We start from the raw sequence: 20427 nt of genomic DNA on the forward strand, positions 1-20427 counted from the left end.
GCTCAGCCGACGGCCCGGCCACGCGGGGCCGTGCGTTTTGGGGACAGGAGCGGGCTTTTCTGTTTGCCCCGTGCTTAACCCAGTCTGGGGTCCGGGCTGTTGGGAAAACCCGAGTCAGTGTGTCCATGTGCCCGTGCATATATATGTGTATATATACACACACAGCTCCGCAGGTCTGCAGCGCCGTGCCACCGTCGCCGTATAGAGGACACCATATATACGGCGGGGTTCCCCTGCCCGGAGGGTGCGGGACTGGGCACAGGGACACCATCTCTGGGAAGGCTCCGTGCTCTCCGTCCCGGGGTGTGACAAAGCCCCCGCCGCCGTCAGCGGGCTGGCCCTGGTCGGGTATTTTTGCTTTGGATCCAACCAGCTTTGTTTTCGTGCTGCATTCAGGTCAAAAAGTAAGAAAACTACTTGTTTGGTTTGTTTTTTTTTTTTTTCCTGTGACAAGTTGAAGGATCCAAAATAAGTAATGAATTGGGAAAGCAGACGGACGGTTATTCCAAGCGCAGCGTTAGAGTATCGCATTATTTGAGTGCATGACTGTGACCAGGTTCAGGCTCCACACCGATTTTTCAGCGTCACGGCACTTCCTTCTGCTTCAGCGTCCTCCCGTAGCGCAGAATAAATCCAGGGGTCTTGAAGGTGTATTGGGCTGTTCCTCTGCCGTCGCGTTGTGCTTTCGTTAGAGCTAAAGAACGCGGGCAGCATTTTGATTTTTTGCTGTAATTTTGTTTGTTTCCTAGATTGGTGTCAGCTACCCCAAGGACACCCAAGTAATGCGGATTTAGGAGAGAGTCATTTTACACCTGGATCTTGCAAGAGCCAAATTCAAATGTTTAAAAATATTCAGGAATTACATAAAATTATTGGGAGGGTGCGGAGGAGTGTTTAGTTTTGATTTTCCATTCAGGGGCTTGCCTGGGTTTGCGTGCTTGGTTTGACCTTCTGCGTCTCAGCCTTCTGCGTACGGCCCGCGTGTGCACTTCACTGTCGTGGGAGCCTGGGAGTAGGGTCTCTCTTAAATGAACATTGAGATTTTTAGATTATTATCCCTGCGGAAATGGAAGGGAGAAAGTAAAGCGGCAAGCGCAGCGTGTGGCGTTCGGTGGCCGTGCCGGGGGTCCCCGCCAGCCGTCGGCAAGCCCGGGGGCACGGGGTGCAGTGTGGGTACCACACCTGGGAGCGGGAGCAGGAGAAGCGTCCCCGGCACCTCCAAATTACAGGTTTCTCTTTCTTCAGAGAAACACCCGGTACGGGCTTCCCGTACCCATACGTGTGCGTGTTTGTGAATCCCGTTGTGCATGCGTGTCTCCAAAGGGAGAAATTGCAGTGAACATACAACGGGCAGCAGTTGATGCATGGGCTGCGTTTAGAATAGAATAGAATAAATTTCTCCTTGGAGGGTCTGGAGGTGCTTTACCAGCATTAACGAGACCTGGACGTGCCCCGTCAGGACACCGGGATCCTCTTTACTTCTCCTTCCCCAGGCGGGGGGGCCTGGTGGGCATCCCCGGGGTGGCCGTGGCGCCCCGTGAGCCCCCCTCCTGTCGGCCCCTGCCTCCCTGCCGCAGGACAAGGCTGTTTTGGGGGGCCGGGATGGCAGTCGAGGGAGGATGTATGCTCAAGGGATCTTGTGCTCTTCTGAAACAGGTTTCTTAATAATAATAAAATTAAAAAAAAAAAAAAAAAAAAAAGGTTTCCGCCATGGGAAGAAGCAAATACTGGGTGTTTTTCCTCGGTCAGGAGAGATTAACCCTTCATTTCCCTCCCCCCACAGCGAGGACCCGTGGCGGGCGGCGAAGATGATCAAGGGGTACATGCAGCAGCACAACATCCCGCAGCGGGAGGTGGTGGACGTCACCGGCCTCAACCAGTCGCACCTCTCCCAGCACCTCAACAAGGGCACCCCCATGAAGACGCAGAAGAGAGCCGCTCTCTACACGTGGTACGTCCGCAAGCAGCGGGAGATCCTCCGGCGTAAGTACCTGCGCCAGCGCTCGCCCTTGGGGGCTGGCGGGGCGGGGAGGGGGCCCCCGCGTCCGCGTCCTGCCCGTGGGTATCCGGCAGGTCCGGAGCCGAGGGAGAAGCGGATCATCCCTGGCTTTGCCCCTGGACCCAGGCTGCTGAGCCTCTTCCCCAAAAGTTTTTCAAAGTAAAATGAATTTAAGGCACAGGGAGACTGGGCACGAGCTCCTCGTGGTCTCAGTAACGCTGCGCGAGTTCCCCCGAGCCCATCCACGCAGCCGAGTTTCTGTATATTTATATTCGTTAGAGATGGGAAAGCAATTAATAATTACACGCACTTGGATGCCTTTCCCTCCTCTGCCCCCCTTTCCTCTCCCTGTTTCTCGAGACTGCTCCTTCTCTGCAACTACTTGCAAAATAAGCAGAGAGAGGGGAAAAAAAAAACCAACCTGTAAATTGCTCCTATCTGTAGCGTGTTCTTGGGGCAGCCCGTGCTATTGAAAATGCAGATGATTTTGTCCAAGTACACAGACTGCTGCTTTTGTGCACCTCTCCCACCGAGCCCCCGGGCTCGGTCCCTCTTTTCGGCTGAGCTGCAGGTTGGGGCACCGACACCCCCCTTGAAAGGGCTCTGCCTCCCTCCCCCTAAAAGATGCAATATCCAGCGGACAGGAAGTGCAGAAAAGGGTTTAGCACCAAATACCAGTGCTTTGAAAACACACCTTGAGACGTTAGAGCAAACAGAGCCTGCTCCAGCCTTGCCCCGCGTCTCCCCCTCGTCACAGGGGGAAAAGCCATTATAAAAAGAGGGAGAATTCCCCTGCAAAACCGAGAATAATAAAACCCTCCCATTAATCTCCCTTTACTGCCGCGGCGACAAGCGCCGGGTCTGAGGCGGGACACCGGGGAAGGTCACCTCTGGTGCCTGCCTGCCTTCCCGGGCGCGGGGCCGGCGCCCCACCGCGCCGGGACGGCAGCGGGAGCCGGCGGGGAGCTCTGGGCGAGCCAAGAGAGGCAGCCTTCCCGGGGGCTTTGCAGCCACCCTGCCCGGCTCCTAGCTTGCAAAAATCCTCTTGAAACGGGTGCGCGGCCGGCAGAGCCCCTGCCCATGAATATGCATGCCCTGTGCATGCCTCCCCATTAAACACCGTCCCGAGGGACGGGAATAACTCCCCGGCCGGCGCGCGAGGCCGCCCCGTCCCCGGGGAGGGTGGCGGGAGCGCCCGGCTTGCTCCGGAGTCTGCGGGGGCCGAGGGCTCGGGGCGCGGCGGGGGGGACGTGGGGAGGCCGCCTCCGCGCGGGACAGTGACTCCGAGCAGCGGCTACAGGCCGGCTCACGTCTGCTCCTTTCTCTTTCAGAGTTCAACCAGGCAGTCCAGGGTTGTGGAAATAGGACAGACAAAAGCAGTCAGGATCAGCTGCTGTTTCTCTTTCCAGAGTTCAATCAGCAGAACCAGGGGGGGGCTGCCCAGCTCGACGACGCCTGCTCCGAAACCCCCAGCAAGAAGATGCGTCGCAACCGGTTCAAGTGGGGGCCGGCCTCCCAGCAAATCTTGTACCAAGCCTACGACCGCCAAAAGAACCCCAGCAAGGAGGAGCGCGAGGCTCTGGTGGAGGAGTGCAACAGGTAAAGGCTGCCCCGCGCCGCCGCCTCCTCGCCCGCCCCGCAGCCTTTCTTCCAAAAACCGCACGCGATGCCGGGCTCCCAGCTTGCGGTCCTGGCCACCGGCTCGTGGCGCGGCTTTGCTGAGCTGCCTGGCTTCTTTCTGCCTTGTTTTCCCCATCTGGGTGATGTCCAGGGCTGAGCGAGCTCCACGCCAGGGCAGGATGCCACCGGGATGTCACGGGGATGCTGCAGCGTGACAGCAACGTCGGGGGGGTGGCTTTTACAGCATGGGTGTAGTTGGAAAGAGCAGACAGGGTTTTAGGAAGGGCTTAGATGCCCCCAAATTCACCCGCCCTCCCGAGACCCCCTGCCCGGTGGCGCTGGCGGAGGCCCCCCCAGCAGCACCCTTGTTCCAACGTGTCCCCTTGCACGCGCAGGGCCGAGTGTCTGCAGCGAGGGGTGTCTCCCTCCAAGGCGCACGGGCTCGGCTCCAACCTGGTGACGGAGGTCCGCGTCTACAACTGGTTTGCCAACCGGCGGAAGGAGGAGGCTTTCCGCCAGAAGCTGGCCATGGACGCCTACAGCTCGGGCCAGCCCCCGCACAGCATGAACCTGCTGCTGTCCCACGGCTCCCCCCACCACAACCAGCCCAGCGCCTCGCCTCCCAGCAAGATGCCAGGTAAGCCCTCGCCGAGCGCGCTCGGGCGGTGGCGTGGACCCTTTCTGCTGGCGAAAAGGCTGCCGAGCCCTCAGGGGCCACGTGCGGGTAGCCTCGAGGGGAAGATGGTCGCCCCGGTCCCTGCCGTAGCGTCGAGGGCTGGCGGCGCTGCGGAGAGGAAGCGAGCGCTGCCGCTGCGGCGTAGCGGCCGGGCGAGCCACGTGGCAGGGGCTGGATTTCCGTCCTGCCGAGGCTGAATTGGCACTCGCTTGGTTGGTTCGACGCGCCAGGGCCTGCGTGCGGGCCGGGCTGGGGAAGGCTGTGCCCGGCATGGCGGCGAGGCGGGCTGCTCTGCGCCTGACGTATCGGCGCGGGGCCCGGGGACGCAGCCCGCCGGTGAGCGCTGGGCTCGGGGTTGGGGGTGCACAGGCGACGCTGCAAAGCCCGTAGGAAGACGTGGCAGCGTGTCCTGGCCTCGCTGCGGGGCTGGAGCCGGCCCGGGCTGGGTGCGAGGCGCTGCGCCGTCCCCGTGCCAGAGCGGAGGGAGGTGGATGAAGAAGGCTGCTCCGGGGGTGCAGGGCTCACCCCAACTTCCACCTCTCCACCATGGTCCGGCCCCGTTGCACATAGCGAGGACCTGGCTGGGGAGAGCGGAGCTGTGAAAACTCCCTGGGGATTTAAGCAGGAGATAACGCCACTGGGGAGGGGGCTGCGCGCCCGGGGAGGCTAATCAGGGCGGGTGGGGGTGGCACGGCATGGGGCGAGAGGCATTGTTGGGAGAACAATCCCCATTGTCCCCATACCTGGTCTCTGCAGCCAACGCGCCAGCCCCCGGCGGGCAGGAGCGGGCGCTCGGCGGCGGGGGGTCAGCGTGGGGGCTGCGCCCCAGCCGCCCCGCATCCCCCCTCGGCCACCGCACCAGCACCGGCACAGCCCGGCCGGGGAGGCTAAAGCCAGCTGCCTCTTGGAAATGACCCTGCCTGGCTTGTTACACACACCCAGCTCGTTACAAAGGCAAATTAAAAGAAACCCGTGTGGCGGAGAGTCCCTGCGGGAAGGGCAAGGTGCCTGGGGAGAGGAGGCTGAGAGCCGGGGACGGTGCCAGTCTGTGGCTGGACACCAGTCCTTGGGCGTTAGCAAGCGAGGGCAGCCCCCAAAGTGGTACCCGGGGGATGCACCAGCCCCAGGTGGGTGCACAGCATCCGACACAGCTCCCACCCGTGGGAGGGACAGGCAGGCAGCATCCGACCCGCTCCCGGGTACCGCTCTCCCCATAGGGCCGGCTGGCGGTGACCAAAATGTGACCCTGCCCCAGGAATGCCCCGCACAATGGCGGGGACGGGGAGGACGTTTGCCCTCCTGTCACCGGCTGATTGCTTACAAGGTGCCCTACAAGCACATTGTCAGCAAAATCAGCTGTTTTCAGTGTCGGCCGGCGGGCTTTACAATACCCCACCAGCATGCAGCCCCGCGTTGTCATGGCGTTGTCCCCCCCGTGCACGCTTAATTGACAATTAAGCTGGGGCTTTGAACGAACCCCACCTCCTTTGATGTGCCCCGTCCTGCCAGCGCGCATGCAGGCACCCCACGAGAGCCTTTGTTTTCTTCTATTAGGGGACGGCAATTACTGTAACCCCAGGCATTTGTCTCGGGGCTGGAGGGCCGTTAAGCCCCAACCTTTATTTTCCCCGTCGAAGCAGTGGCCAGCAGGAGCCGGCCGTGGCTATAGGGCCGATGACAGCCCATTCGGAGGGGCTTTTGAGCAGGGCAGGAGTGATGGCCGTGGCGGCGGCGAAGGGCCCCTCCGGAGGGGTCAGGAGGGCTCGGCTGCGGGAATTTGCTGGCAGCCGGTGGTCCTATCCATCGGCCTCGCCGAGGAGGAGGAGACGGGCACGGTGAGGGCCACCGTGGGGTTTTAGGGCTGGTTTGGGGGTGATGGGCAGGCATGGAGCTCAGCCATGACTGCTTTGGGGTCACTTGGACCAAGCCGGGTCTGGCAGGCTTGCGGCTCCTGAAACGTCGCCGGGTCCATCGCGCCGCGCAAACCTCTTTCAAGAGACGTTTGGGGACCCGCTGCCTCAGCGGGGCGCGGGGCAGCGCTGGCGGGGCCAGCCCCACTGCCTCACTGACCCCATCCCGGACTGGCCATGCTGGGATTTGAACTGCCCTTGCACCGCATGCGGCGGCGTCTGGAGCGCTCAATGCCTTAACAGCTTAATGACGGTGCTGGGACGCTGCCCGCGTCCTACCCCTCTGCGGCTCTGTCCCCCCGTGACATCCCCCGGCAGGAAACGACGGGGCTGGCGGCATGGGGCAGCTGCAAAAGCCCTCCCGTGCCCGCAGACAAAGAGGGATCGCCGGCTCCTCGGGACGTCAATGGGGTCTTGCGAAAGGGCGTGATGACAGCCGGGCAGGGATAAGAGCTGTAAAAGTCAAACATCCTCCCGGCCTCTTCTCGGGGACCCATCTGTCAGGCCTCAAGCTGTAGTTTTTAACTGTTTGGAGGTAAATACTTAAAGCCTATCTATCTCGGAGGCTTCTCTCAGACTCTGGACTTTTCCCTTCCTATGGGGCATTATCAGCGATCTTGGTTCCCTGTTTGATTTGAAGGTCACTCGGGGCTTTATCTCGGTGCCATGCCGTAGACTCTGGCTTATGCCATTTTTATCTTCAAGAGCCCCGAAGACAATCAGCGCATTGATGAGATTAGGTGATGCACCGCCCCGCTCGCCAGCCGCCCCCCGCCTCCCGCCCTGCATACAAAGGGCCGGCCGGCGCCCGTCGGACCCCGCAAAGCCCCGTCCCCGCGGCCGGGGGCCGCAGCATCGCCTCCAGCCCGTCCCGGTGGGTCCTGCACCAAAAGGTGGCCGGGGCATCCATCCATCCATCCATCCATCCATCCATCCATCCATCCATCCATCAGTACCTGCTCAGCAAATACCAGAGTAGCAGAGCAATAGTAGAACAATCATGTATACATACATATGTGTGTATATATATAAAAATGTACATTACTTATATATATCTAGATAGCTCTAGATAATAACTATCATAACTCAGTACAACCCCTGAGGTTCTTCCTAAACCCAAAGGGCAATTTCAGTGTTTTAACCTCTTCTGAAAGAAGAGCTCATCGATAACCCCTCGATCCAGGGGTACTTCAGTTTGTATCTGGATCCTACACGTTGCTCCTGGGGGTATGTGCATGTTCTGATGCTGGACCCGGTGCCAGCGGTTGTAATATTTTACTGTTGGGCGCATTGTGGGGCTCTGTGGGTACAGTGCGCTGTTAGGAGCTTTTCCCGGTTTTATGGGGGGTAATTAGGACTTTATGACAGCAGCAAAATGGGAGGGTCCAGTCCCCATAAAGAGGTTTATAATGGATATAAACTATGCACCTCTGTAACTTAGCAAGATTAACACTTTAGGGACAATTTGAGTGGCAGCCCAAAAATCGGCGCTGCCTGGACCTGCCTTTGGGAGGGTGCAGTGCTCCCGTAACCCACCCAGCTGCTTCCATGATGTCAGTAGGTGCAGCATCGCCGAGTCCAGCGTGACCCCAAAGACTGCACCGGTGCTTAGCCTTTCTCACCCCGCTGCCGGGCTCCCGCTCCACGCCAGCGGCTGCGTCCCCACGGGTCGGGGCAGAGCCGCGGCTGAATCCTTGCCACCGACGGAGTTATCGGTGACCGGGCGCGCAGCGTGGCCGGGTGTGTTTTGGCGTTGAGCATCGCCAGCGGGGTGTTTGCGAAGCTCCGGGGCGAGCGGCGGGCGCTGCTGCCGCAGGAGCTCGGGATGTGCCGTGCGACGGCAGCGGCTGGGGCTCCCGCTGCACGGGAAATACATTTAAAAGTACGGCGAGGGTTTTTTTTTTAAAAATACAATTTAATCATATCAGTGTGACTTAAAGCGGAGGAGGACCAAGTCGCTTCATTGCTTTTGCCTGCCAAAGGCGCAAGGTTGGTGTGCACCTTGAAAACGGCACAAGCCTGTGATGAAAACAGCAAAGATATCGATTGCTGCCCTAAACCCCCCCATTGCTCTTCCCACCCCGAAAGTCAGGTCGGCACCCCCGAGAAGCCGGGGGGTGCTGGGGCTGGCTGCAGGAAGCCATGGGTGCACAGGACCCCCTGTGCCCTGGGGGCTGCCACGCTGCTCATCCCCGTCGGCTGAAATACAGGGTTAAGGCTACGGGAGCCGGACCCTGCGGCTTGTCTGGAAACATGGGAAAGCAGTAAAACATTTCACGGGCTGTGCAGCTCGGGGGCCGCACAATGGCCGGGTCCCATAAACAGACTTTTATATTATGGCTGTAGCTCCAGTAAAAAAAAAAAAACAAAACCCTTAACGAGGGCAGGCTCCGTGGCCAGGCCCATTCCCGGTGATCCCCATCCAGGCTCCTCTCTTGGGCGGCTGCGGGGAGAGGCCGCGGAGGAATAAATCTCTTTGCACGGGGGCTGCTTCCAGCTGCGGAGGCGCAGGAGAGCGGCGGGAGAACAGTGGTGTCGGGCCTCGGTGGAGAGCCGAGCGCTGCTCGTAAGCCCTGGACCCCAAAGCCCCCCTGCTCGCTCCGGGAGGACACCTTCCTGTCCTGGTGCAAACAGCCGGAGCATCCCCACGCATTCACCCCGGCTGGCGGGGTCCCCCGGGGGGTCCCAGTGGCTGCGCTGCCGGGGGACGACGGGCTGCGGGGGCTCGGCACCCCCTGCGACGGCAGCACACGCCGAGGAGGCTTTGCCGGGGAGCTGGCGGCTGGGGAAGCCTGGGCACGGGTCAGCTGCCCTGTGGCAGCGTGCTGCATCCCGGCGCCGTGCAAAACGGGGTCCTGCTGCTGTAACAGAGCCCAAAAGCACGAAAACGGGAGCTGGCAAGGCGGCTGGGGAGGAGTGCTGTGCCCTTGGGGGCAGCCTGGGAAAAAGCCCGCAGGTGGCTGTCGCCCCGGTAGATGCTTTCGGCTACGCTGGGCTGGAGTTCGCCGTGTCCGCCAGGAACGGGGAGCTCGGAGGAAAGGTACCCGCCGTCAGCAGGGAGCTTCGTTTACGATAGCAGTGACAACAGCACCAGCAATAATGCCTTGTGCTGCTTCCCAATATTAATTATCTATCTAATCTAACCTGCTCAAATCCAACCCAACCCCGAGGGCATATAAATGACAATAATACCCGTCCCATTCTAGGGATGGGGAAAAACCCAAGCCAGGATACTTGGTGGCTTCCTCAAGCGCTGCAAGGTAGCTGTGCCCGAAGAGCTTTTTACCCCACCCAGCAAGCAGTTTCTGGGCAGACCCAGGTGCCCATGGGCTTTGGGGACACAGGAGCCCCTCACCAGCGCAGCGCCTGCCTCCGCGGGAGCGGGGTCCTCAGGAGGGGTGGACGGTGGCACCGCTGCCGCCATCCCCGCAGCCCGACCCCACGCTCCTCGGGAGAGTTAATCTTCATCGAGACTCGGAGCCTTCAGCGGCTTTATCTAGAGACCCAAAATCTCGGTCACCAGACTATCTGAAAATCTCGGCATCGGTTATTGTTTCTCAAACAATGAAAGTCTTGTCCTTGGGATTGCAGGGAAAAGTTTGAAAATCAGCTTTTAACATCTCATATGTTTTTTAAGACAACTTCGTAACTCTGGGCATCTTGGCTCATCAGTTACAAGCATCCTCAGCTGGGTATAGCATGATTTGGGGATTAAAATGGGTTTTTCTTCCTTCCTGAAAGCTTCACCGAACCCAAAAGAGACTGAAGATCGAGCAGAAACTCTGATTTTCTTTCCAATAGGAGCCGCCTGTGCTCCTCGCCTATCTTTAAGATCACACTCAGAAGAAAGGGCTTTGTTTTATCTCCCTTCCCATTGTTTAACCAGCGCTGCAGGATCTCAGACCGGCGGTGGCTGAAGCACACTCTGCGCGAGGCCGGGACCGCGGGGAAGAATGTGTGTGACAGTGCCCCGGTTGAGTAATGTTTACCCTGTTCATGGCAGGGACGTCCACTCGGACCGGCAAATATCCACCTGCCAGAGGACATTCTTTTATTATCAGGGATAAAAGGGGTTTGCTGGGAAATGATCAGGAACCAGACATTGCGGGGAGATTCCTATCTGTGGGACGTGTTTAACCAGCTGATGGGGAAAATTTGGCGGCGATTAAAGAGTGACTTTGCCGTGGTTTTGGTGGAGGGCACGAGTAGCCGTCTGTGCTTTGGCAGGTGCTTTTGGAGCCTCGTGGAAAGCTCCCGGACTCCAGTTATCGTTTCTTTCCTTTTCCTTGATTCAGAGATTTTGAGGGTAGCCCTTAGAGCATCCTTTGCCGAGCCAGCCTGCATCAGCTCGCCCCTCGGGCACCCGCGAGAAGGAGATCCCGAAATCCCAGGAAGAAGATCCTTTGCCTTGGGGGGTTTTGGAGCTGGGGGTGTCCGTGCTGTGCCGGGACGGCCAAGAAGCTGCCGGCATCCTCCGCGGGCTGAACCTCTCCGGCTGGCAGTCATTTTGGGGAGCCGTCCCCAGTGCCCCTGTGCAGTGGCTGGGGGTCATGGGCGGACGATGCTCTTGGTGGTCCGCATTGCAAGGGTGGGCTTCGCTGCCGTGGTTTTCTTCCCCAGGATTGCTGTGGGCCGTCCATCCGTCCACCGCTTCTATCCCAGGGCAGTTCAGTGAACCCGGCCGGGAGCACGGTGCCGGACTCCTCGTAATAAATGGCTTTTCGCCGTAGTCGTCACGGCAGCCTTGTAAAAGACGCCTTTGTTTCCCGTGGGTTTCCCTCCGTTAATTATTTGTGATCTGTAGATGCCTTTCCATGACACATGGCTGATCATATGGTTATCAGTGCAGGGCGTTTTAGCCAAATTAAATATATTTATATAGAAGACCTGTGCTTGAGCCAGATTTCCCTCCTCGACGGTGGTGGGCTGTAGTCCGATTTGGAGGTCTGCGTGTGTCTGGTCCCCCCATCTTCCTGCAGTAACCTGTTAGTTATACACTTGTCAAGAGGGAGTCAAGAGGGAAATCGGATGTGGAGGGCCTGAGAAAAAAGGGAGAGCCGTCGCCGTTCAGAGCTGGGCAGCGCTGGGATGGCCGGGGGCTGCGCGGAGCCGGGCGACCCTCGCATAGGGCAGGGCTGGGGGACGCAGAGTCGCTCCGGGCGGCCCGGGGCCCCCAGGCCGGTGTCTGAGAGCCACGGGGACGTGGCAGGAATTTGCACGACGGGCGCAAATTTGATGCGGAGGGGTGCAGATGGGTGTCCAGGCTGTTGGCCCGGCTTGGGTTCCCGTGGGAGCAGCTCCTCCCGCCCCACAGCACTGGGGCCCGTGGGCGGCGCGGGGGCTGGGCATTCAGCATCCCTCACCGTAAACGTCTTGGTATAACTTCAGAAGATGGGGCTGGGGAGCGGCTGGGAAGCAGCGCTGGAAGAAGGCGCACGTCGTCCAGCGCCGTCCCTCCCGTTTATCCTTCGAGGGCGTCATTTGGCAGCTTGCGCGGCTGCGTGCATCCTCGTGCCGCGCACGCCGAGGGAGCCGAGGAGGGATGGGGGGGTTTCCTCTTTGCAGGGCCGCTTTCGGAACGGGTTGGCACGGCCAGGGCACCCTCACCGGGGTGCCCGTGAGCGATGCCAACGCTTGGCGGTGTTTTGCAGGGGTCCGGTACAGCCAGGCAGCGAGTGGCGAGGCGGCATCCTCCGGGGCCATCAGCCACCACGGCAGCGGTGCCATGGTCACCACCAGCCAGGCGGTCCTGCAGCAGGTCTCCCCGGCCGGCTTGGACCCGGGCCACGGTTTGCTCTCGCCCGACGGTAAAATGGTGAGTACACCTGGCCTATTGTGGCGGCGGCGCTGATAAGATAAGAGGGCCCAGCGGGCAAAGCAAACACGCTTTCCCCGGGTTTCACACGCGGCCCGCGCCGAACAATGGGGCATTGTGGGGCCGGGGCTGCGGCGCGGGCGCGCGACCGTCCCCACCGCCCACCTCAAAGGCGGCGTTTGGCCCCCGCGCTCCCCGGCGGGCAACAGCATGTTTTTCCGAGCGCAGCCCATAAATCTGACAGAGCCCCGCGCGGGTTTTTATTGATCGCATGCCTTGTGGGTAGAATGCGGGGTGGATCACTGTTTGTTTTCTCCTGCCAATGACACGGGTATTGATAAAATGCTCATTCATTATTTTTTCTCTAAGCCCTCCCAAGTTTGGAGTTTCCTGGAGTTTCCTTGCAAGCAGGGACCTTTTCATCCAGGAGCACCACCCGGGGCATCCAACCCGCTAGTGCCAGCTCCGGCCCCGGAGCTCCTGCCTCTCCCCGTCCCCTTCCCCACGTGCTCGGGGCTCTGCTGGGCAGAGCTGCAGACGCCCATGGTGGAAGGCAGCGCAGGTGGGACGTCAGCGTCCCTGCCGGGTGCCTGGCACCTCCCCACGCTGGGGGCACGCAAGACCGCCGCAAAGAAAGCGGTTGTAGATGCAGGGCTGGGCTGGGTTTCCCATGCCCGAGTGCTCAGGCTGCTCCTTTCGGTGGGTGCCCGGCTGGCGCAAAGCCCTTTGGAGGGGCGGTGGCGGAGTGGGGCGAGGAGGGGGCTCAGGGGGTCGGGGCAGGACGGGACGGGACCGGAGAGCACAGCCCTTCCCCGGAGCAGGCTGGAGGAGCTTTGCGTGCGGCGGCGGCTCTTCCGGGAGGAAGTTTTTCTGCTGAAAGCGAAAGTCAAACATGGCACCGGGCGGCGGGGCCGAGCCCACTCTTCCCCGGATTTCACTTCCATTTTCAGAGGGTTGGCTCTCCGGGGCCGTCGCATCAGTCTCCTCGTAAAGCCGGGTGGCTGCAGAGGGGCTCGGCAGCCTCGGCCTCAGCCACGGCACCGTTTAATTTCTCCTTTCCTTCTGCTGCTCTCTGGCTGGCGAAGGTCTCCGGGCAGCCCCTCGGGCCCGGACGCTGACCCCGCAAAGCCGAGCGACCCTGCCAAACAGGGGGGACATGGCAGAGCAAAACCCCAGCCCTCCCAGCACGCTCCCTCCGCCCCGAGCGCGCCCGTATCTCCCCAGGCCTGTGCCGAGCCCTGTAACCCTGAGCCTTGGAGTCATAAAATGAGTCAGGGCTCAAGGCAGCAGCAGCAGCAGGCAGTGAGGGTCCGCGAGGGCGAAGCGATGCGGAGCTCGGCGGCGGGGGCGGCCGGCACCCCCCCCGCCAGCTCCTTCCGCAGGGGCCGTGTCTGAGGGGTGGGTTTGCAGGAGCGCGGGCAGGGACCCTCGGCACGGGAGACGGCGCCAGGAAACGCAGTGGGCTAAACCGGGAAGAGGGTTAGTGCAGTAGGCGCCGGCGCCCTGCTGAGTTACCCCCGCTGCACAGACCCTGCTCAGCGCCGTCGGGGACCGCTCAGGACCTCGGCAGCATGTGGCTCTGCCAGCTTATCTCTGATCTTTAAGCAGGGCTAGCTAGTGCTTGCAAGTGATTTAATAAAAATATGCTGTAGGCTGTGTTTTCTAGTAAGTAAACATGTGCCTTTAATACCCCGCATGAAACCAGAAGCTGCCAAGGAAGTTGCTGCATCTGAAGGCAATCGATTTTTTCAGGGAGGAGCGTTGCTGTGGCTGCAGAAAGCTCTGGTGGTTCACTCGTTCGTGCTCCAGTGCTGCCCTTAGCTGTGGTAGTGCCAGAGGGCCGACCCCGAGGGTCCGGTGTCTGGAGGGTCTTTTGCAGTCATGCAATCTGCAGAGGTGATTTTGGGTGCAGCGCTTTGGGTCTAAACCCCCCGTGAAAGGAGCCCGGGCTGCGGGCGAGCGGCGTGCGCTCGCCATGAGCTGTTTGACTTGTGCAGCCGAGTGTGGCGTAACCCGGCCTTGAAGGGACTTTGAAAGTAGAAAATACCGGATCAGGAAATATGAGTCACCCCCGGGCTTTGGAATTTATTGATGGATTTGTTTCGGTTGCAGTGGGGCTATCTCCAACTCACACGTGCAAAATAAACAAGGTGCTCGCAGTGGTGTCCAGAGAAGTCACACGAAGAGCCGCGGGGATGGCGCTGAATCTGGGCGGAGGTTGCTCAGCGCAAGAGGTCTAGCGGGAGGGGTTAGGACGGGCAGCGGTTACAGAAATGAGGCGCTTAGCCGCCCCTTTGTCCTGGGGACCAGCTCCAGTCCTCTCCGCACACTCCGGGTGCCTTTGTGTGTCTGATCCCCGCACGCCGACCCCAAATCCTGGGAGCTGGCTCTGGCCAAGCACGCCCGCCCCGTCTCGCCAGCATCCTGCCTGCGCGCAGAAGCGGTGACTAAGATCATCACCGTGAGGCCCTTTTTATCTGCGTTCTGTCTCTTTTCTTTACCTTCCTGAGTTTATATTTCCCACTTTCCCCTACAACCGTGACGGTTAGAAGTTAATGAGTGTTGAGAATCCTCAGTTGTCCCCGAGGGCAGGAGCTTGGACTTGGGGGACAAAATGGCGAAGGCTCGGGATGTGCTGTGTCCCGGCGCCATGCTCCGATGGAGCTGGAAGCCAGTGCCAGCAAAGTCCTTCGCCGCTGCTGCTTCGCTATTTATTAAGACGATGTTCAGGTGTCCTGCCGGGGTCTGCAGCCCCGGGGTGGTGGGAGCTGCGTGCGCCGAACTGAAGGTGCCCCGAGGAGGCTGCAGCCCGCTCGCCTCTCGGGAGGGGGTTTTCCTGATCCCCCCCCGCAATCCCCCTGCCGGAGTGGGGCAGGTGGCGGGGCAGGGGGCCAGGAGCTGCCCCCTTGGCTGTGTCTCTGATGGCGGCTGTCCTGCCTTGCTCCTTGGCAGATCTCCGTTTCGGGGGGCGGGCTGCCCCCGGTCAGCACCCTGACCAACATCCACAGCTTGTCCCACCACAACCCGCAGCAGTCGCAGAACCTCATCATGACGCCGCTCTCGGGAGTCATGGCCATCGCACAGAGTAAGCGCGCGCCCCGAGCTCACCTCCGCGCCCCGCACGGGCACCCCTTCCTGCGACGGGGAGGGGGACGCCCTGTCCGCTCGCGCCGGCGCTGACGTCCCCGTTCTGCTCTCTCCCTCCTCCCAGGTCTGAACACCTCGCAGGCGCAGAGCGTACCCGTTATCAACAGCGTCGCCGGCAGCTTGGCAGCTCTACAGCCGGTCCAGTTCCCCCAGCAGCTCCACAGCCCACACCAGCAGCCGCTGATGCAGCAGTCACCCAGCCATATGACGCAGCAGCCATTTATGGCCACCGTGACTCAGCTGCAGAACTCGCACAGTAAGGGCCTGGGCGGCAGCTGCGAAGGGAAGCGCCCAGAAAATGAGTTCAGATGGGAAATCAGCTTTTGCGCTCTGCCTGCTCTCCCCTGCCCAAGCTCGTGCCCTTGGCCGCCGCCTCTCTCCCGCGGCTACCAGCCGGCGCAGGGCCGCGAGCGGGGACGCGCGGCGTGGCCACGTCCCACCCCATCCTCTCCTTCCCCCGCGCCACCCGCCGTACCGCATCTCCCGTACCGCTCCGCTGCTGCCCGGCGAGTGGGCTGCAGCCCCCCACCAGCGTTTCCTACGAACGTCGTTTTTCCTTCCGTGTTCTTACTGCTAAAACACACGCTTTGGGGAAGGGGGTGGCCGGGCCTATTGCAAAGCAAACGCTTCCCTGCTGTGCCCTGAAGGGATCTGGCTTCGCCACTCAGGCTCATCCCTCATCCCCCTCCAGCACCGGGCGCTGCCGCAGGGTGCTCGCAGAGCTCCGGCAGCCGGCCCAGCCGCAGCCCTTCAGTCCCCACTGATTTCCCAGGGCGAGCCGCTACCTGCGAAGGCAGTGGCGTAGAGGCAGGCGGTGGTTCCTCTCCATGGCGTGGTTTCTCTCCTTCGTGCCTCCACGACGCTCGTTCCCACACAGCATCCCTGCGACCTGCCGTGACGCAGCGCTTGACTGCTCTGCCCCGGCACAAGGGCTGCAGGTGGCTTTTCCATGACGGCTGCTTGTCTCCCTCCTCTCCGCAGTGTACGCACACAAACAGGAGCCTCCCCAGTATTCCCACACCTCCCGCTTCCCCTCGGCGATGGTGGTGACGGACACCAGCAGCATCAGCACGCTGACCAATATGTCTTCCAGTAAGCAGGTAATGGCCGGGCAGACGTGGCCGAGGGTGCGCAGGGGTGGGCGCGTGGAGGTGGAGCGGGGCTGTTTCTCCCCTGGAGATGGGTCTGTAGCAGACACCCCATCCCGCTGCCTGTGCTGCACCCAGCCAGGCAGCTGAGGACGAGCCCTCCGGCGCTGAAACCCCAGTCCCAGCCCCTTCACTGGCAATGAAGATGGCAAGCGTGGTGGGGATTTGGGTGATGGTCTGTGCTGGACGAGGACTTGTCTAACGCCTGGTGGTACCAGCCGGGCCATGCTTGTCCCTGGGACAACTTCATCAGAGCGAGAGCGTCCTGCTGGGGTTCAAATTGGGCTGAGACGGTCAGGACCAAGCAGGCTCTGCTGCCTTTGTGCCCGGGGCGAGTCGACACTGCTTGGAGTCGAGCGGAGGAGCTGGGCTCTGATGCGCCCCGACCTCCCCCGGCCCGTAAACCTTTATCATCTGCCCGGTGCTGGTGCAGGTGTAAGGCAGGACTTATCCTGGTTCAAATCAGGTGTGCGAGGCCTTACTCAGACAATAGTCCCTTTCTGAAAGCCAGCTCTGGGGGCTGTGGGAAATATGTGGCCCTTATTGATTGCTAGATAAATAAGAGCGAGCCTTGAACTTGCATTCAGATAAACTTCTTACTGAGGTTTGACAGGGGAGAGGGGAAAAATGTCTGCAATGACCACAGAGTAAATACGCTGTGAGATTGCTGCGAGACCCCCCCGTGGATGCCCGGCGGGGGGCAAAGGAAGGGGCTGGGGCTGCAAAGGGGAGAAGTCGGGAGAGGGGCTTCCTCGGGGGGCTTGGGGTGCCCGGGAAGTGCTGATGAACGCCACCGCCCCGGCTCGGGTCGGGCTCCCGCGCTTTGTGGTGCTCGGGGTGACCATTTATCTGCGCCCGCGCATCTCGGTGCGGGAGGCGGTCAGGCGCGGCCGCGCTCCTCGGGAGCACCATTTCCTCCGCGCGGCTTTATCAGCCCATCTGGTGTGCGCTCAGCCCGAACTCCCCCTGATTAATTGTGCTCTCCTGCCACGGGCTGCCTTTGATGCCGGGCTGGCCGAAAGGAGCCCTGGGCACACAGGAAATGTCCCTGGCAGGGAGATAGCGCCCGCTCATCCCCGCCGCCCGGCCGGGCGCGGCGACCAGCCTACCTTGACGCAGCGCTGCCCGGGGTGGGGGGGGCTCCCTCGGTTTTCCCCCCTCCATCACGCTCCTGCACTTTAACTAAAGCAGGAGGAGGTCTCGCGGCTTGGGACGGGGACGATGGGGCCGGGCCCCCGCAGCTGCTGCGGCGGCCGGGTGCAAAATGCCGGAGGGGCACGCGCCCCCCCCGTTAGCCCCCCATAGATGACAAACGAGCGCAGGCTGGTCCTGCAAGTGCAGGGGCAGGATCTGGCCCCGTCCCCCCAGCACAGAGCCAGGTGGTCGCAGGGGTCGTGTCCCCCCCAGCGCAGCCTCGCAGCCCCCCGGAGCCTCTTTTCCTACCAACCGTTTGATGTTCACGCTGAAGCTGGAAAAATTTATCCTTGAACGCCAGTTTTTCAGTGGTCACCCGTTTCGTTAGCAAGGGGCGAATGAAGAGCTACAGGGGCAGCATGGGGCTCCCGAAAATGCTGCTCACCCCCCCAGATGGCTCAAATGCCTGAATCTTTTTGGATTTGGGTTTCCGTCACTGGCTGGGGCTAACGGGGGCCATCCCTTGGCTCCTGCACGCTTTGGCTCGTCGTAAGGCGGGCGCCACTGGGCACGAGGATACCTGGCAGCGATGGGCTCCTCCGAGGTGGCCAGAAAGCGGAGAGGCGTCCTCGCCCAAAGCAAAGCCGCCATCATTCCCGGAGGCGGCTTTTCTGCACCCCGCAGCCCCCGTGCCAGACCCTGCGAACCGGCTCCATGGCGGAGCCCGGCTGCGCCCGGTCTTGCCGGCAGGGACGGAGGCTGGAGGGACATCCCTGGTGCCCCCCAGCTCTCCCCTCGCAGCTTATCAGATGTTGTTGTTTAGACCTGGAAGGGGCAAATACCTCCTGGTTCCTTTGACAACGCTTGAGGCTGAGCCACCATTTTTATTACGTTAGCAAACACCTGATAGCCGCAGCCTGTCCCTAATGACATGTCACGGGAGGCTCCTGGCGTCTCCTTATCTCCACGTTACGATGTTTGCTGTGTGCTCCAGCCCACAAGGTCACCCGTGGCTCCCGGCCCCCCACCCCACCGGTGACCACGGGGACCCCGACGGGGAGACCCGCCCCGAGGGATGGAGAAGGGGCCGCTGCAGTGGGATGGTCGCGGTAGCGGGGGCTGCTCAGTTCCTTCCCTGGAGGCGACAGCAACGCTCGGGGGCAGCGATGAGCGCGGCCCCCAGCCCTGCTCCCCCTCGAGCACAAGCTCCTGCGCTCGGCCTCACGCCTGGCTGCTCTTGGCAGCACTGCTGAGCGGCGTGGCACAATCTCTGCAACAGCCTGGGCACACACAGGCCCTTTTATTATTATTATTTCTATTATTTTTGGGAGGGGGTGGCAATGTCTGGTTCAGAAAGTATTTTCCCACTGCCTCCCCCTCAAGGGTGCTGGGGAGGGCTCGGGGCCAAGCGGGGCTTGTGTGGCACCACCAAGGTCCCAGGGCGGTGCAGGAGGTGATGCCTCCAAATACTTTGCGATGCCCCCGGCGAGCCCCCCGCGGTGCTGCCCTCACCTCCTGCCTGCCTGCCTGCCGGTCACTGTGCCGCTCTCTCCCTCCCCAGTGTCCCCTGCAAGCCTGGTGATGCTCCACACCTCGCTGCTTTTGCACATAGCAACGGGATCTTATTTTCCACAATATCCTGCCTGTGACCCGCGCGCCGAGCCCGGGGAATCGCCAGAGAGAAGCCCAGCGCCGCAGCGAGGAGCCCAGCAACCTGAAACGGAGCCGGAGACTCCCCTTCTGCGCCCCGCCGGACGAGCCCGGATTCGCGGGGTGCCCACCCGGGACCGTGCCTCTCCTTCCCTCCACGCAGTATTTCCGAGACATGTCTTGGGGATTTTTTTCTTAAGTATTTGCCTTCCAAGAGGCCGTTGGCTCTCCCGAGGAAGCAGGAACAAGCTGTACTGGGGACTGGCAAAAGGGGAAGATGGATAATATTTAAGTTATACTCCTCCACCCAACGGACTGAGAGGGACTTGCGTCTGTTACTTGGTGTTTGGAAGGAGGAATTGCATGTGCTGTTGAACTGAGCCAATTAAACTGTAAATATAGGTACAGTCTGCTCCATCCTCACCCTTCCCCACTCCTATTCATAGAGATTTATATAAAAGAAGTAAATTTTGTCCAATGGATGTAAACTACTGTAATTAAGTGCAATTCCTTCATCTGTATATATTGTTCCCGAATCTCTTCTCTTTCTCCCTTTTTTTTGTTTTTTGTGGGGGTTTTTTTTTTGTAAAGGTCAGAGTTGAGGATGGTTTTGGTTTTGTATTTTTCTTCTTCCCTTAAATGAGTTAATTCAAAGACCTGGGCCTATGCAAGGACGCCGGTCAGGCAGCACCGGGCTCTGCTCTGCGGGAGGACAGGCGCACGCGTGCCCTTGCACGGTGACGCCCCACGCGAAGGAAGGGCACGGGCCGTACCGAGTGGAGTCCCGGCAGGACCTGGACGATCCTGTGGGGACGACTGCTGCTACGGAGGTCTCAAGGGACTCTTCTGCTTTTGGGGACTCTGAGATGGACTGGGGTGGGGTGGGGAAGTGCTCAGCAGCCCGGTTGACACATCCAGACCGCTGGGAAGCATTCAGCATCGGCAGTTTTCAGGTGAGCCTGTAGCATTTGCTGCTACAGAGGTGAATGAGGCTGCAAGAAATTCTGGTGGGACCTTCCTCAAATGGGGTTCAGAGACTGCCTCCCTTTTCTCCCCTCCTTGGGACGCAGAAGGGATTGGGTGCCCAGTTGCTACTTTGTCTCCTGCCCAGTAAATGGCCAGTACAGGTGGCTTATTTTCTGCCATTAGCGGGTTGATGATGAACCTCGTTGGCTCCACCCTTATCAGTAAGCACGGTGCTCCTGTCCTCATGATGTCACCTCCGAGCCGCAGCCAGACGGACGGGCACTGGGGTGTGTTGTGAGCACTCTGGTCCGCGGTCCCCGCTGGCTGCCTGCCTTGCCTGGCAGCAGCTCTTGGAGGAAAAG

The 20427-nt window shown here is 60.8% G+C and overlaps 1 protein-coding gene across 1 annotated transcript; it reads left to right on the forward strand.

Annotated features, from left to right (window-relative positions):
- The first annotated feature begins 1047 nt into the window (after positions 1-1047).
- Positions 1048-20216, forward strand: HNF1B (HNF1 homeobox B). The gene is made up of 8 exons (XM_082008597.1): positions 1048-1983; positions 3331-3598; positions 4015-4256; positions 11857-12020; positions 14973-15105; positions 15232-15423; positions 16149-16267; positions 19011-20216. Exons 1-8 carry the CDS (start codon positions 1620-1622, stop codon positions 19029-19031), a joined length of 1503 nt encoding a protein of 500 aa, XP_081864723.1. The 5' UTR covers positions 1048-1619; the 3' UTR covers positions 19032-20216.
- The last annotated feature ends 211 nt before the right edge of the window (positions 20217-20427 follow it).

Source organism: Phaethon aethereus (genome assembly GCF_964289735.1).
Source record: "Phaethon aethereus genome assembly, chromosome: 19".
NCBI lineage: Eukaryota > Metazoa > Chordata > Aves > Phaethontiformes > Phaethontidae > Phaethon > Phaethon aethereus.

Bases quoted from the DNA above. Each gene is read 5' to 3' on its own strand.
- HNF1B (XM_082008597.1), top strand. From the start codon at position 1,620: ATGTATGCTCAAGGGATCTTGTGCTCTTCTGAAACAGGTTTCTTAATA. The intron at 1,984-3,330 runs GTAAGTACCTGC...TTTCTCTTTCAG, and splicing joins GCAGCGGGAGATCCTCCGGC to AGTTCAACCAGGCAGTCCAG. The intron at 3,599-4,014 runs GTAAAGGCTGCC...TTGCACGCGCAG, and splicing joins CTGGTGGAGGAGTGCAACAG to GGCCGAGTGTCTGCAGCGAG.